At 41.5% G+C, this 18420-nt stretch overlaps 1 protein-coding gene across 2 annotated transcripts in view; it reads right to left on the reverse strand.

Moving 5' to 3' along the window:
• Positions 1-1013: 1013 nt before the first annotated feature.
• LOC124596051 (neuropeptide-like 1) overlaps positions 1014-18420 on the reverse strand; it is a 422926-nt gene continuing 405519 nt past the window's right edge. For both annotated transcript variants that reach the window (XM_047135025.1, XM_047135024.1), the window contains one exon: positions 1014-2252. In XM_047135025.1, coding sequence (XP_046990981.1) covers positions 2152-2252 — 101 coding nt within the window. In that variant the 3' untranslated portion in view covers positions 1014-2151. The remainder of the gene's footprint in view (positions 2253-18420) is intronic.

The raw sequence follows: 18420 nt of genomic DNA on the forward strand, positions 1-18420 counted from the left end.
GTTTAAGTGACGAGGCCACTTTTCATGTTTATGGGACATTAAACAGACACAATGTGAAAATATGGGGCTCTGAATACCCCCACGTTACTAGGGAGCTTCATCGGGATAGTCCAAAAGTGAATGTGTGGTGTGGAATCATGTGAAACCGAATAATTGGTCCATTTGTCTTCAGTGAGTCAACAATTATTGCAAATGTTTACCTGGACATTCTGACCGAATATGTAGCACCACAACTGATTGACCTACAACCAACTATCATTTTCCAGCAAGATGGTGCACCACCACATTGGGGACTGCTTGTTCGTGGGTTCCTCAATGAAACATTTCCAGGCGGATGGATTGGGAGGGATGGGCCAATTCCTTGGCCACCGCGTTCGCCAGATATCACTCCTTTGGACTTTTTTTTATGGAGGTATGTAAAAGATATCTTGTATCAAACACAGATACGGAACATTGCTGACTTGAAGCAAAGGATTCGTAATGCCATTGCCACCATTGATGACGCTATGCTACGGCGAACATGGCAAGATATCGAGTACCGTCTCGATGTGCTTCGTGCAACTAAAGGCACCCGTATAGAGGTCTATTAAGCGCTATCAAAAACACTTTTATAAACAGTGATAATAATAAAAGAAATGTTGTTAAAATTTTTCAACAACTGCCGTTGTAAAAAATTTTGAAGTTGTAAAGGGACTTTATGGACACCCTGTACATTTTACTATGTTGCTACTCGTAATAGAATTGAGGTATATTATGCTGCTTCTCGTAATAGCATTGAGGTAATGTGTCATTTTGTGCGTGTGGTAGAAGAAGAATCGAAATTTCCATGTTGAGAGGCACATCAAAATGTATTTTGTTCTCATATTCCTAACTCGCTCATGTTTCATTCTAGTGTTTCTGTAGCCTAATCAATGAAAACTTATGCAAGTATCTCAAAACATTAAAAACCAGGAATAGACTTAAACAGAAACTGCGGTGTTTGATTAGGATTTCAGTAAAAGGGAGACGTCATGTAACATTTATTTATTTATTTATGCTTTCTGTTTTAAATTACAGACATCGATTCGAATCTACCTAAACATATACAGATTTTCAGCAAGTATTCTTGCAACGTCACACAAAACTACTTCGATACAGGTTATACTGGGCCTATACTCTTTCTTCTAAAAGTTGATCCAGGTGACGGAAAAACTTGGTACTAAATATAAAATTAATTAAGTTATATAATTTTTTAGATGTCTGACTGACTGATTTGCTTATTGTCATTTATATTCACATCATCTTTACAATACTGTCACAAATTTTCTGAAATGAAGTATCATGGATTATTGTCATAGATAACTCTGCGTAGATTACGTGTATGCAAGCACATGAAGGAGCTAAAACATAATAGATACATTTAAAAAATGCATGGCATCTTTTTGTTTACATATATGAACTATGCAAGAAAATAAAACGATGGAGTTCCCATTTATAATCAAAATCAGAGTGCTTTTGTGATCAGTATTAGGCTCTGAAGTTGACTTAACATAAATATTATGTAGGGGAAGTGAGGAACATATGTTTAGCATGTTAAGAAAGCCTGTGTACATGGTACAGTTCAGGACTTAACTACCGTTTTGGCCCCATGATAGTGGGAGTAAACAAACTTTTCAGTATGTGAATGTAGTTAGAATTTTTTCACCTTCTGTTCTGTTTTAAGGACTACAACATTAATTTAAAGAAAATACTTTCAAGTATGGCGTCCTATCATTATACATTTGTTTCTCTGCGAGAAATTTTTTTTCACAAGGGTTGATTACATTTCCAGAATTTAATGTCATAGCACAGCAGTTTATCAGAGAATTCTGTATATACACTTACATAAATTTTACAGACAGTTTCTACAGGAAGTTATACACATATTTTAGGTATAGTATCTCGACTGCAATACTTTTATTTGAGATACAAGTGAAACTTTTCTACAGAATAATTTACATATAGATGTTATTCTTAAATGCACAACAAGTAACTATTCCTGTTTGTCATTAAATTTGCGCGTCGACGTTGACAGAGTTGAAGTGCAGAGAGCGAACAGCGTTGGGAGGAACATGGATCAGCTACGCCATGTATCTCGTGGGTAGGGTTAAGCGTGGCGGGTTGCAGCAAGCCTCAGATGAGGCGCGCCTGCGGCGGCGCGCGAGTCCCCGGCCGCTCTCCGTCTCTAGGCCTGCTGGAGCTCTGCCGGCCACGGCCCATCTGCGGGATGCGACCTGCGGAACACGACAGCACCACACTGGACAACACCGTCACTGGCACACTCAAATTTCATCCTCCTCACGTAAAAACAAGTTTTGGAATTGTCCTCCAGTGTGAAGACGACAGGGATCTGACAACAGGGCCCTGACATGGCTATCAAATTTTATTAATGTGAAATTCAACAGAATGCACGTTACAGACGCGAGGAAGGTACGTCATCGATACACAGTACACTTAATGAGCAGTAAGTAGTTCAGGTGAGCAAATATAATGGTGTCAACACGAACTGCGGACAGGGATGCGCCCACGGTCTCAGCAGGAAGGTCAGTGCACTGTGGTAACATGTCTCTAGATCAGTGGTTCCTAACAGGTGGTCCGCGGACCCCTAGGGGTCCGCGAGCTACGCCAGAGGGGTCCGCAAGATGCTATTAGAATAAAAAATATATTAAATATATTTCATATGATAACAGATTTTTTGTTTTGGCCGCTTCCAGCATGAGCAGAGCTTTAGCGAACGCTAACTTCTGCGTCTAGCGTCTTCCTAGAGCCAACTGACACTAGTACACTCTAGTGCAAAACTAGAATTAGATAGAGGCAAATAGTTCTGCTGGATGCCACCAGAATCGGCTCGACATGTGGTCGGATTTCAGAGTGAAATTTTCAAATTTGGAACCTAATATTTCAGAAATAATGGACTCAAAGGTCAGATTGAACTCATCTCATTAAGAACTGAAAATTAAAACTAACTGTATACTGATGGAGTACTCTGTTACAACTGTATTTTTTTCAAACAAATAATACCTTGTATGAAATTAGTGTTTTCTTATTTTTCACACATGTCTACTCAATGCAATCTCTAATGTAGTACACTTGAAAGACCAATACACTCAGTTTTAGTGTTTTCTTGTCATTTTCAGTTCATACTCAATTTTTATTTTTTTTAAGGAGTTTGTTACACTAAACATCCAAATTTGAAGACAAAGATTTTGAGCAATAATCAAAAATTTAACAATTTCAATGATGGCTAAATTGAAAAAGTTTTAAGCTCAATATTTTTTCAGTAATGAATATGACAATTTTTTTTTCTAACAAGGGAACCTCCCCATCGCATCCCCTCAGATTTAGTTATAAGTTGGCACAGTGGATAGGCCTTGAAAAACTGTACACAGATAAATCGAGAAAACAGGAAGAAATTATGTGGAACTGAGAAAAAAATAAACAAAATATACAAACTGAGTAGTCCATGGGCACGATAAGCAACTTCGAGGATAAAATAATCTCAGGAACGCCGTGGTTAGCGTGAGCAGCTGCAGAACAAGAGGTTGTTGGTTCAAATCTATCCTGGAGCGAAAATTTTAATGTTTTATTTTCAGACAATTATCAAAGTTCAAGCACTCACACATAATCAACTTCGCTCTCCAAAATTCCAGGACATATTCAGATTTACTTGGACATATGCAGGATTTGACTGTCTACACACGGAAAAATTTGAAAACGTTAAAAACATATGTTTTGACAGAGCACAGGGAAAAATGTGCGACTGTGAAACTGTTGCATTCATTTGTTGCAGTTTATGTGACAAACTCTTACGTTTTCATCACTTTTTTGGGAGTGATTATCACATCCACAAGAAAACCTAAATCGGGCAAGGTAGAAGAATCTTTTTACCCACTCGTCAAGTGTACAAGTTAGGTGGGTCGACAACATATTCCTGTCATGTGACGCACATGCTGTCACCAGTGTCGTATAGAACATATCAGAAATGTTTTTCTGTGGAGGAATCGGTTGACCTATGACCTTGCGATTAAATGTTTTCGGTTCCCATTGGAGAGGCACGTTCTTTCGTCTTCTAATAGCAACGTTTTGCGGTGCGGTCGCAAAACACAGACACTTAACTTGTTACAGTGAACAGAGACGTCAATGAACGAACGATCATAACTTTGCGAAAATAAAGAAAGTAAACTTCTCACTCGACGGAAGACTTGAACCAAGGACTCTCGTTCCGCAGCTGCTCACGCTAACCGCGGGACCACGGCGCTAGTGAGCTGACGCTGTCCTTGATGTTGCCTATCTTGCGCATGGACTACTCAGTTTGTATATTTTGCTTATTTTTTTCATAGTTCCACACAACTTCTTCCTATTTTCTCGATTGATCTATGTTCAGTTTTTCAACCGCTGTGCCAACTTATAACTAAATCTGAGGGGGGTGCGATGGGGAGGTTCCCTTGTAAGTACCAAAAATAGAAAACTTATAAAAAGACTCTTATTTGGTTGTTTTTAGGTAGTTGATACTGTGATAAGACAAGGTACCAATCATGCTCGATGAGGGGGTCCTCGAGAAAATTTTGTTGGGAACCCCTGCTCTAGATAACAGCAGAATGGACGGCATATGAAGCACAGACGTGGAAGGTACGTGGTAAGACACCCTGCGAACACGGAAATAATACTCGCTGGTGTGCTATAAACACACACCAAAAAAATTAAAAAAAACACTCACGACGAAGGAATTATCCGAATGGGACAGAAATCGGTAGATACGAATTACATGTACAGAAGAACAAATGATTATAGTTTCAGAAAAAATTGGATGCTTTATTCAAGAGAAAGAGCTTCACGAATTGAGCGAGTCAATAACACGCTGTGGCCCTCACGCAAGCAATGATCCGGCTTGGCTTTGACTGACAGACATGTTATATGTTCTCCTGGGGGATATTGTGCCACGTTCTGTCCAATTGTTGTGTTAGATCGTCGAACTGCCGAGCTGGTTGGGGATCCGTGGGCATAATGCTTCAAACATTCTCAAGATGGGACGGATACGGTGACTTTCTGTGCAAGGTAGGGTTTAGCAAGCATGAAGAAAATCAGTAGAAACTTATAGTGTGCGGGAGGGCATTATCTTGTTGAAATGTAAACCAAGATTGGCTTGCCATGAAGGGCAACAAAAATGATCTGGAATCTCATTTGGCTGGAGGAGAATTGTCTTTAGTGATGCGTCTCGCTTCGAACTGAGTCCCAAAGGTCAGCGAAGACGTGTCTGGAGACACCACAGACAGCAGTGGGATACTATCCTCACTGTCGCTCGCCATACGGCCCGACTTAAGGAGTGAGGGCTTAGGCGTCATTTGTTTTCCTAGCAGGTCTCCTTGGGATGTCATCCGCGGCACCCTTACAGCACAGCAGTATTCGAGGATATTCTACGCCCCTTTTTGTTGCTCTTGCTGCTACTCGTCTTCGTGCTAACCAAACCTTGCCGGCCGAAGTGGCCGTGCGGTTAAAGGCGCTGCAGTCTGGAACCGCAAGACCGCTACGGTCGCAGGTTCGAATCCTGCCTCGGGCATGGATGTTTGTGATGTCCTTAGGTTAGTTAGGTTTAACTAGTTCTAAGTTCTAGGGGACTAATGACCTCAGCAGTTGAGTCCCATAGTGCTCAGAGCCATTTGAACCATTTGAACCAAACCTTACTTTGGCCAGCAAGGTCGTCGGATCCCTCTCCAGCTGAGAACGTTAGGAGAATTATGAGCAGGGCACTCTAACCATCTCGGAATTACAACAATCTAACGTGGCAGTAGGACAGAATTTGGCACGATGTTCCACATGAGGACATCCAACAACTCTGTCAATCAAGGCCAAACCGAATAACTGCTTGCATAAGAGCCAGTTCTGGACCAACGCGTTGTTGATTTGCTCACTTTACGAAGCTCTTTCTCTTGAATAAATCATCCGATTTTACTGAAATTGTAATCATTTTTATGTCTGTCACGTATATAATTCCTGTGGATTTCCGCCTCATTCGGACAATTCCTTTGTGGGGCGTCGCTTTTTTTGTTGTAGATTGTAGGAGCAGTAGTATGGTATCCATCACATTGCAGAAGCAGTCAGAGTTGGAATCATCGACATACCTCTGTGCCGTAAGGGTACCGCGTTTGACAATCAAAGGGGTCCCGCTAAGCAATAAAATAGCATCCCAGACAGTCATCCCTGGTTGTTGGACCGCCTGACGGGCGACATATTCCAAGCGCAGCAGTGAAGCTTCGACGTTACAGTACTGACTAGTATATGACAGTAAGTAATCTGCGAGAAAGATTTATTCCATTTCGATGAGCAGCTAATTCGCATGAGGACAGACAACAGAAGAGCAATCTGCTCTTCTCTCTACTAGCGACATGATTGTGCTTGAGAGGAATGGTCAGTACTGAGGGATGTAACAAGAACGATCATTCGAAGCAAGAAAAGAAAAGAAAAAAAAACAAAAAAACTGCATGTGGATATGTGCCTTAACCCTCTGGTTTCAGAGACAGAACCCTTTTACTGTACATGGAGTATTCAATAAATTGTCAGGTTAACACATGTGCGCATCTACAACAATTAGCAAATATTACAACGTGAGTTATAGTTAAAGTATCATTGAAAAATACGTATTTTAACTCTTTTACCTCTAAGCATTATCGTACAGGTCACATTACAGCTATTATACGGTTCACAATAAATGTTAAAATATCCCTCCGTCAAGTTAAATGCATTTGTGCTCTCTTGAGGGAAGATGCTGTGTTTCTTGTCTGAGAGCCTCTTCACATTTCCTAATGAGGACGGCAGTGTCCATAATGCTACCAAGCTGCTCTTCTCGCGGATTCACCTTTCGATTTTGCACCTCAGATCGCATCCAAGCCTATAAACTAAACTCTAATGGCGTAAGTTGTAGTGGTCTTAGTAACCAGTTGACTGTAGTATCACGACCAGTCCATGATTAGGATAAGTACGCCTGAGATGTTTCCTCACACGACTGATAAAATGTGAAAGGGATGCATGATTTTGGAAGTACATTGCAGTCCCTGTAGCCAAAGGAATGTCCTCAGGGTGTTTAGCAAACAAATTTTCAAAAACTGAAGTAATACTGTCCCGTCATTCGTTCTTCTAAAATGGCTGGAGCTATTAACATGTTACTAATGATGCCGCACCAAACGTTGATCGAAAAACGAACTTGGAAATTGGTTTATGTTGTTGCGTGTGGATCCTACGACCACAATGATTATTACCCTTTTCCTGATTCCAATCCATGTAATCGTGGCTCCATGAGTGAATAGAGTTAATGGGAACAAATGATGATTGTCATTTAACCTGTCACAAAATTCAAGCCGTGTGGCAGCGTCAACTGTTACGTCTACCACAGACGGCCCCTGCCAGGCACACTACACTCAAGACACCCTTGTGTACCATATAACATACACAAGCACTTGCAGGTGCAACCAAGAGGAAAACAATTCTTCCAAACAAACAGAACTTGCTAGAGACTAATGCGAACCTTTTTCTGCAGAGGTCGCCTCACAGACACAGGGAAAGTCGGAGTTCTCCGCCGACCTCCGCCGGCTTTATAAGGCCAGCGCAGCAGCAGTACAGCCAGTTCCTGGCCGAGCTAGGACCAGCTCCGACGGACCTCACCGACGCTCTTAATGAATAGCTATTTGTTTTCTTTGTGTGTATATAGTGACATTTCGAGAAGTGTAGTTCAGTTTCAATAAACGACATTACACTGAGTGTTCTTCAATTCTGAGTATTCTTCATCAACAATATGAAGATAGTGTGTGTGGAATGGGTACAAGTTTTCAGCATGTAATGTACGCCATAGCCGGCCGGAGTGGCCGTGCGGTTCTGGGCGCTACAGTGTGGAACCGAGCGACTGCTACGCTCGCAGGTTCGAAACCTGCCTTAGGCATGGATGTGTGTGATGTCCTTAGGTTAGTTGGGTTTAATTAGTTCTAAGTTCTAGGCGACTGCTGACCTTAGAAGTTAAGTCGCTTAGTGCTCAGAGCCATTTTGTACGCCATAGACATGTTTGTAGGACGTTGATACGGATAGAGAATCGCGTATTCTGGTAGTAGGACTAGGCTGCACGATGACGACCAAGTTTTGCTATTCTTGCACAAGCTGTTGAACTACACGCCCAGAAGAAAAATGAGAACTTGAAAGAATACCTGTTTCACGCAATATGCTAGAAACCTTAGTAAACATTCTATGAACAGGAAATTTGCTTGTCGGAAAGGGGCCACGGCATTATTCAACAGCAGCAGGAGCACTACCGTCGCCGAAGCCGCAAACATCCACCATATCTGCATAATCCTGGTACATGTGTGGCATTCTAGCCGGCGTGTGTACAAACGCTGTTAAGCGATGCTTCTTTCTGATACATTCTCAGTCCCTCGCACTTCTTCAATCACAACACACCATGGACAACAGTACGTTCAACAAGGTAGTTCAATGGCAGAAAGCTATCCCGAGCAAAAAGAAGTTGAAAGCAAAGAGGCAGGTTCGGCTAGAGTAAAACGTCAAGAGGTTGGGTTGGTAAGACAAAAAAATGCGCGTCACTAGCCCTAAAAGGAATGTACATTAAATTTGTTCTGCCTCGGAAACATTGGGAACACAGTGTAGGTCCACTCGAACTTTCTTGCTTGAAACGAGCGTTCCTGTCACACGTCAGAATAGCGATCATTCTTCTTGGACACCCTGAACGGGTTACAGAAAGAGAATGAGCTATAGTGCAGTACCTTTCTCTGACAGAGCTGAGTAATTAAGGGGATAGAATGGAACGTACGTATTCTCTATAAGTAAGCCGGGTGAGTCGTGGAACAATACTTGTCTCTGGTATCTAGAAACCAATAGTTTTAGAATAATCAGATCGGCTTGCTGTAATGCAGACTGTAAGGCCGGCGAGCCACAAGAGTAAAGACACTGTAATGTGTACATGCGAAAAAAGTGTTGAGCCGTTTAAACAATTCTTCTCTGAAATCCTGAACGCTTCCGGGTATGAAAACAACCCACTAGGTTTTACTCAACTGCCATAAATAACTAAAGAAGGCTTCTGCTCCCTCTAAATTCTTAGGACGTTACAAAGGAGGCAGCTCACGGTTCACTGTCGTTAAAATGCTGTCCGAAATTAACTTGGACGTGGCAGCCCTGTACACTCACCGATTTATCGGCCGACCGACCAACTTGGTGGCAGCCTCTGCAAGGCTCGACCAATAGCACTCAGCGATCACGCTGCCGCTGTGTTCCTTACGTTACGTTTATTGGTTGAGACTGTGTTCCTCGAGACACTGCTTGGCATAAAAAAGACTCAAGCAATGGAACAAGCTTTGGTGTTTCAGAAATAACGAGACAGAAAAGGGCGGGAGGAACATGGCGAGAGAAAGCTGTGGGCGTAGAAGTGGTTTCTTCTAAGGAAAAAATTCACATGCGCTTTGTTGATGATTTAGCAGGGGTACGATGATTTCTGAAACTGAATATAAAAGCGTCTAGGTTGTTAGGCCGCATCATACTCCTCTCCAAATTTCTTCTCCACAATCGAATTTTCGACCCATCTACTGGGAGCTTCAGGTGTTTTCGGTTGCCTGTTCAGTTAATAGATAATGCCACAAGATCCTGAAGAAATCACATCAGAGGGGTCGAAAAGTCGATTGTGAAGAAGAAATTTGAGGAGGAATACGATGCGGTCTAATATCCTAGAAATTTTTGCCGTCACTGACAACAGATACGAAAGGCTACAGATATCCACGGTTTCCGCAGTTATTTAAGAATGGACAACAAATGCTTTTCTGAGTTGCTAGTCCTCACCAAACCACTTCTGAGGAACGATGTCTCTGTGATGAGAGCTGTTAGCAGTCAGGAGAGGCCCTTAATTTTGTGAAGATCTCTAGCTACTGCCGGAACTGATTAAGAGCTCCATTTCAGTGCAGTTTTATCTCCAGGTTACTGTGTAAAACTATTCATGAAACCTATAACGGCATTTGCAGGTGGTTTTAAGTGTGTGTATATCTTATGTACTTATTTATGTATTTAATATTTAGGTGTTGCCTACAAGTATAAGAAACTCATTTTATTTATTATTACGTTGTGATATCCCACGCCACTGAACTCGCTTCAAATCACACCATGCAGTAAAATTAAGGGATCACTTTTTCGAAATCCCATAATTCCCATCTATTGCGACACTTAGCTTTGAAATTTAGCTCAAAGGTATGTAAAGCCTTCCTCTGTAATGACGTAAAAGCGTGGAGCCCTGTGATGTCACCCTTGGGCCTCAAGTGTGATTTAAACCGCAAGGTGTCGACACATGCGGAAAAAAGACCACAGCTCAGAAATTCATGTGAGTGTAAGGTGGATTAATGATGTCGTTCTGGCACCAAATTTTACCAAAATTCTTCCCAGTGCCACCGTGGACATGTCACACGATCCGAAGGTCATCGCACCCCCTCTTACCCACATTTGACCTCTTCTTTTGACGCCTCTGCGATGGAACCGTGACGCCCAGCGTTGAAAATCACGGAGCTTTATGAGTGACCGAGGAAAACATTCCAGACACGTCTCCGCTCAGGATGGGCTGTCATTTGAAACCACTTATTTCTCTGGGCCAGAGATTCCCACACATTCGCAGTCGAAAACGACTGTTCACAGTACGATGAGGGACACCTTTGACACTGCTTACACCCTCGGCCTTTCAGCCCTTCCCTGTGAACATTGTGGTGTTGCATGCCATTAAATGTGATCTGATCCCTTTGGAGAGCAGTGTGACCCCAAGTTTTGCTCTGTAGTATAGCTTTTTTGGACTGTTGAACACCATTCCATGAAACGTGAACATTATCCGAAGCAGCAAACTGGCAAATGGTCTTCCTAAAGCCACAGGCACATTCTTAGTGGCACCCACCCGCCATTGTTGAGGACGTTAAAAATTAACCTGTGCAGACAGAAACCGTGATGAGAGTGCCAGGCACCTGCAGGAAGGTGTCGCTGCTGCTCTTTCGGGGCTACACTGGCGCCCTTGCGCCTGATAGTAGGCTATCCGGAATTGAAGAGTGACGAAACGGTTGCCAGCCTGCAAGCATCTAGGGTTCCGTCACAGTATCTGCCTGTAAAGATGCAGTTTTAATAAAGGTGGGCGGGTGCAACCGAGGATTTTGCCGAATTTTGGTGTCTCAGAAGGACTATTTGCCGTTTTATTCACGTGTATGTCACTGTCACATCCCTCCTCCGCTCCCCCCCCCCCCCCCCCCCCATTACATGATCACGCTATAGGAGGACTCAAAATAGGAGCGCTGAAAAAGCATAACACCCTTAACTAATTTCGGATCATGTTCAAATTCCGTCGAATGGTTTTGAACGGTCTCTAGTGGTTCCAACGTGTACACGAGACCAAAAATTACGGCCGCGCTGCTCTCCAAACGGGTGCGATCACGTTGGATAAGGATGCAGCCGCAAAAAGTCCTCAGAGAAGGGCTGAAATGCATGGGACTGTTAGCAGTCTCAAAGGTTTCAAGAACGTCTTCCTGCTGCTCATCGCACTGCGAGCCGTCGTTTGGGACCTTGAATGTGTAGGAATCAACGCCCCAGGGAAATGGGTAGTTCCATTGACGTTCTTTATGCAACCCGTTGCACCCCTTCTCGTGGCGATTCTGACCGGCGATGAGGCTGGAACGTTTTTTTCGGTCACTCATAAAACCGCGTGACTTCATCCCAGAGCGTCGCGGTTCTGACCTCCATCGCAGAGGCGTCAAAAGAAGGGATGAATTGTGGGTAAGAGGGGGTGTGATGACCTTCCGATCGTGTGACACGTCATGGCATTGGGCAGCATTTTGGTGAAATTTGTTGCCAACGTGACATCATTAATCCACTTTACAAGTCACATGAACATCTTGACTGTGGCCTTCTTTTCGCATGCGGTTTGCAGCGTCGTCGAGCCAGAGGGTGACATCGCAGGAGGCTTTAGCACATTGCAGAGGAAAGTTGTATACACCTTCGAGTCAGATTTCAAACTTAAGCTTGGCAATGTGTGGGAATTATGAGGTTTCGTAAAAGTGAGCTTTTAATTGTGTTCCGCAATGCTGAAATAAAGATACCTGCAAATACTTGTAGCATAGATGTAATAAATACAGCAAAATTTATACAGGAAGTGTCGCATTTAGCAGCTATTGGAACTGTAAACAGAATTCAGTTCTTTGCTCTTCATAACATATAGCTTGACGCTCAGATATATTTTGTAAACACTTTCAGCAATGAAGCAAGTGCTTAATTCCTTGCATCTCTGTAGCTATACTCCTCACACGACGTGTCTCACAAACATCTGCAGTCTTCAGACTTCTCTAAGAACTCTGTCATCAAAGTCACGTTACCCATATTCGAACAGTCTTTGTTTCCCCACCACTGACAGCAGACAAATTTACGTCTGCCCGTTGACACGACCGCGCTACACATGGATCAACTTGTTGGGTATGTGGCTGAGGGATCAGCTGTCGGCTGGACAAAACCAGACGACTGCCTGCCAAGAAATATCGATGTCTCGGTAGTCCAAAAAGTCTACACATGCACAGTTTGTTCGCCGGTTGGTCGATAAATTGGGGCGTGCGTAGCGTCCTTACGAGATCAATTTTCGACTCACATTGCTTTCGTTGCGTCACAAAACATGGACTACGACACTCGTATTAGTCCCGCTTGGGCAGTTCCCCGTAACAATAGCAAGGTATATGTATTTTATGTTTGTGTTAATGTCTGTAAAGGATAAGAACTGATTGCTCACTTTCTTTCTCTTCCAAAGACTCTCCACAGGACAGTCAGAAACAGTCTGAAAAGGTCGTATGGGTGTTACAGAGCAGGTTGTGCTGAGAAATATTATTAAGAAAAAAACTCGATACGCAGCGCTGTCTCCGAGTTTCTTAGCACTGAAGTCAGCCAATCAGATGGTTGCGCTTACATGTTAAAGCGGCCCTCCAGATACAGCTAGTGGCAGTTGTTCTCATAGCGTAGATGATAATGCACCAGACTGCTGAACCTTTGGGTCGGGGTCGGTCCTTACTGCTGTCACACATCAATTTCTGTATCGCTCTCCTGTTCGGTTTTAGTAAACTACACGAATAACACTTTTGGCAACATTGTCTCTGGATCCGCTTGAATTTGCGAGCGCAACGGTCAGATTGGCTGACTTTAATGTCAATTAACTCGGAAACGGCGCACCGCATCGAATGTTTATCTTAATAATTATTTATCAGCACCAGTTACTCTGCAAAACCCAAAGAAGCTTTTCAGATATTTTCAGACCACCCTGTAGAGAGTCTTTGGAAGAGATGAACTGCAGGGCAACTTCTGTGGATAACCAACTACAATAACTTAAATAAGAAATTTTATCTCCGATAATACAGGAACGAAGTCAACAGGGAATAGATTTCAATTGCCGATTACACCCCGAAAAGAGCATCACAATGTTATTCAGTGCTGTAAACGCTGAATAAGAATAAAACAAAGGAATTGCACATACGACTTCAAGCATCACGGAGCTAAGCAAGGGTCAATACTTCAACGGATTGCTGAAGTTATTACCTCATACAAAGACAGTATTACGAGGAGAGCTCCTAACACTTCAATCTGTAATAGACGAGTTCTATAGAAGGTATCCGTTATAAGAAATACATCGGTATTTTCCCCTCTAACATATGTACTCTTTTTTATTCTTTAGGTTTAACAGGACGTTCCGTTTGCGTGCCATCGTCGACAGTGAGTCTTGATAATATTTAATGGTACTTTTGAAAAGGTAAACCTAAATTTGAATAATTTCTGTATGGTGTCAACAGGAAAATGGGCCTACGCTTTGGTAAGCGAAAATGAATGAGAATCGGCTTCATTATCTTTGAGTGCATGTTCCTACAGTAACAACGGCCCTGTGCGCACCCCTTTATCTGTGGCATTCGCAAATATGCATGTAGCGCCAGTACAGATATCGCATTTTACGAAGATCATATACAGCGGCTGAATCTTTGATTGTTAGTTATGAAGTTTCAAAATGTCATCAAATTATAAGTGGCTGATGGTAGTTACGAGCACTACCATCCACTGGCTCTTCAGTTGTCGTTGTGTATTTATCATAAAGCTTTGTCATGACGGAGCTTGCTTACTGATAGCTTATGTAAGTCGTATGCAGTCCAACACTATTGTTTACAAAATAAAAGAATATAAATAAACCACAAGTAGGCATAGGAACGGAGACTGTATTGTAAGGTTTTCATTTTTATAGTTCATGGTCCGATGTAAATATATTGATCAGCTTCTTGACTGCGATACTGCAGAGCCTGTGTTGCTCAGGAGTACGATGAAATGTTCCTTCGACCATGCATGCGGTTACGAGTCCCCGTCCGGCACAAAATTTTCTTTGTTTTCATTCCATTATGCAGCTGATGGTTGTCCATACTCACAACTGCTAATACATTGCGTGTAGCTTCTTGACTGTGCAGTACCAATTCTCAAATACCCATGAAAATCTCGAAAAGAATTAACCATGAGTCTCGAAGAAATTATTGAAGAAGTAATTGAAACCTTAACCAACGGTAAAGGCAGAGAAGAAGAAATGAGCTAAATCAACCTCTGAAGGAGAGTGGAAGATAGCCTTAATACATCCTTGACGAAAGAAAGCCAATAAACGGGACGTTAACAGTTACAGAGGAGTTTCTTAACTATCACTTGCACATAAGACTTTGTGTAGGATTCTAGTAGACGGAATAGACACAACATTGGGCAGTCATTCGGGTGAATGCCAAGATAGTTTCAGGAAGAGCAGACCATGTTCTGGACAAATATTTAATTTGAAGTCAATCATTTCTCACAGACCACTGAATTACAAATTTATTTTAGTAATGTCCGTTGATTTAAAAAAGGCCTTTGATTCTGTTGACAGAGAGACTAAAGGTAAAATAATCAAATTTAGTATAGAGTCTAAATCAGCAAATCTAATTCGCGAAATACATGCAGACGCGGTATCTAAAGTGAAATTTATGGGAGAAATGTCTCACTCCTTCGAAATTAACACAGGTATATGGGAAGGTGTCTGCCATTCCACAATTCTTTGTAACTGTGATAAAAAAAACAGCGATAATTTGTAATGGAAAACTGAATAAATATATTTTCATCAATAAGGGCGACAAGAAGAAAAAACACTGGGATAAACAGTCATGCATTTGCAGATGACTTTGCCATACTTTCTGAGAATACGACATCTGCTGTAACACTAATCAGTCTTTTAGAAGCAGGCAGTAGGACGGTTTTAAGTATTTCTGTGGAAAAAAAATGTAACCAACGTTAAAAACGCGCCGAAATATCTGAAAAAATGTACTATTCAAAGACACTGAAGACTTTAAATATCCTGGAGAAATAATGTAAGAAAATGTTTTGGAAAAACTGTTATAGAAGAAAGGAGCTTATTCCCAAGAATTAGCAGCTTTCACTCAGTTAATACTAGGCAGAAATCCATCCTGCATTTGGATCGTACTTCTTTGACTCTTGTGCAGAAAGGTGTGTGGTATACTGCTGCATCTATTTTCAATAAGATATCACAAGAATTAAAAAATCTTAGCTGTAATACACGCGCTTTCAAACCTAAACTGAAGAGTGTCCTCATTCGTCACTCCTTCTACTCTGTCAAGGAGTTCCTTGAAAAATTAAGCTGATTCCTATGCTGTATTGTTGATTGTATTTATTTAAGCTTATCGCTTGTTCTTTTTGTGTTCATGAACATTACCTGTATGTTGTAATTTCATGTACTGACACGTTCCATGACCTTGAAGATTTGCTCTTCGATTTGGTCCTACGGAACTAGACGTGTAAAATAAATAAATAAATAAAACGGAGAGGGGGTGTGTTACAACTAAAGAAATTCAGAATAAAAATGACTGCCCAAATACGCAAATATAAGACATAACAATACAGTAGTGATTCAGAATGTCTATATGGAAGTGTATGTGTAGCATATAAATTAAAAATAGTATAAGGATAAATCATCAGGGAAATATTACACCGACGAAAAACCGTGGAAGATTGGAAGTAACGAAGTAGCAATGAAATATTTCGAAACATAAAAAATATATCAAAAGCTTCGAGAAAAATAATTCGTGATTTTTAGTCATTTATATCGAATGTGAGGCAGTAGATCAACTAAAAATGTCATCAAAGATTTGTGCAATAAAAGGTCACCAACATGTTGGATCCACAAAGTTAAAGAAATTAGAAAAAATATAAAAAAAACTGAAGAAACAACCGACGGAATTGTATAGGGAAACGTTATTGAATATGGAAGGATGCCAAGCTAAGAGAGTGAAATAGCACTAATCAGAAATTGTCAAAACACAGGAAGAAAAAAAGAGTGAACAGATGAGAGAGTACTAAAAGGAAGGAAAAGAAAAAACAAATATGGAGTTGAAATTGAAACATGGTCCTTAGCTGTCCCATTCAAAAAGAAAAAAGAAAACGTAATCTTACAAGAGACCAGATAAAAGCTATCACAAATTTATGTTACCGTAAGCTGTTTCAACCATTGTCGCTATGCATATAACATCAAGTGGAATACTAAACACATAGCTATTCTACAAAATCGCTTTTATCTCGAATGCGTTGGCTGTAGCATGTTCTATACAGGTTGCGGAACTGTTTATCAACAAAATAGCAGTGTGTGGTGTAACGCACTCTCACTGAAGATACGAAATAGTGTTGTTAGCAATTACAATGACAAAAGAAGAGAATTGAGGTTTAATGTCTTTTTCCAGAAAACACTAGCTCAGCTGGATATAGACGTTGAAAAAAAACTGCTATGCTATATTGGAAGAAACAATTACGAAATTCGACTGAAATTATTTGGATAAATCTAAATTGTTGTGTACATAGTTGAATCTAAATGCCGATCTTCCGTAATAAAAGTCGAGTGTCTACTAATCCATCACCCCACGCGGGTCTGTGATGCAGAGTGTCGAACTTTGAACAAATAATGCCGGCGTAATGCCATGCGTCACGGTTAGTGTAGAAAGTTTGGCGGCCAGAGCCTCTGAGACAACCAGCGTCAGTCGCTGGCGCCAGATGCCTGGCGTCAGGCGTGTCTGCTGAGCCTAGATCTACCCGCCTCGGGGAGTCGCTGCGTCCTGAGGGATTCCCTGTACATCCCGAGGGATCCCTCTCCCCTGCCTTTACGGATTCCGCCGTGGCTTGTGGCGTATCCTCCACCGTCCGTGCACCACGACAGCTGCGGGCTAAGAGAATAAACTGTGTCGCCTCCTGAATGCGGACCAGATTTGGAATGATAAACTAAGAATATCAGTAGTAGCACCAAATCGAACGGTGTCGCATCTCTTCTTGTTCTGGGCCACTTTTGTAGCATGGAAAACCAAGAATAATTTTTATCTTGGTAAAATAATTTTAAGAACAGTCACCTTTTCGCTGTTTATATATCCCTTACTCATAAATTAGAGTGTATGTGTAGGTGCCCAGAAAATAAAATAATACCTTATTTAAGGTTATGAATGATTATTTACGTGTTTGTTGACCACGTGAACTATGTTCAATGTGCTTTCGTTGTTTTATCGTTTGTGTGATGTGTTTCTCAGTGGTTGACTGGCAACCAGTCTGGCATACCAGCAAACAGGTTCAGCACATGCCTAAAAACCGTTGTCTGGCTAGTTGATGTAACAAATGAACAGTAGTTAATCCAGCTTGGTTTTCCTATACCAGAAATTCTCAAAATTTCTGTGACCGTTACCGCGGACTGTAATCAGATATTAGCTAGCAACACTCCTCTACCCATCGTCATCAACATTTGCAACTAGCTAAACATTAAAATGTAAAATAATTTTCTTTGATCACTTTTATTTTTGAAGCGACAAAAGATAAAGGACATTTAATTTTTTAGCTGTTGTGTTAAATCACGAACTAATGAGTCAAAGAGATAAAGAGCGCTGCTTATTTCTAACGATCTTTTTTGTAGAATGATGAAGCAGTTCTCCGTGCATCGCGAGTGTTACCTATAACTTCTTCTCAGAAAAGAAAGCTAACTGTCCATTGTGAGGGTAGATACTTGTTACAAAACAAGGTTTCGCTGCACCACTCCTTTCCCTAGCAATACTTCCTTCGCCCACAGCCTATATGTCCATTAAAATTCAACCAAGCTAAGATGTGTGCGCTAGATTTATTGTTCGTAGATCACTGGACTGATGGACTGCTTACCTCTGACCTGACAGAAACTGGCTGACTTCACGTTGCTAATGCTTTCTGTCTGACCACTGCCACTAATAATAACAGTAATAATAATAATAATAAAAAAACTGTGTGGAATCTACTGCAATGTACTACCCATTAAGTAGTTACTGTTGTGTTGTGCTTTCAATTAGTTCG

This window comes from Schistocerca americana, chromosome 2 (assembly GCF_021461395.2).
Source record: "Schistocerca americana isolate TAMUIC-IGC-003095 chromosome 2, iqSchAmer2.1, whole genome shotgun sequence".
NCBI lineage: Eukaryota > Metazoa > Arthropoda > Insecta > Orthoptera > Acrididae > Schistocerca > Schistocerca americana.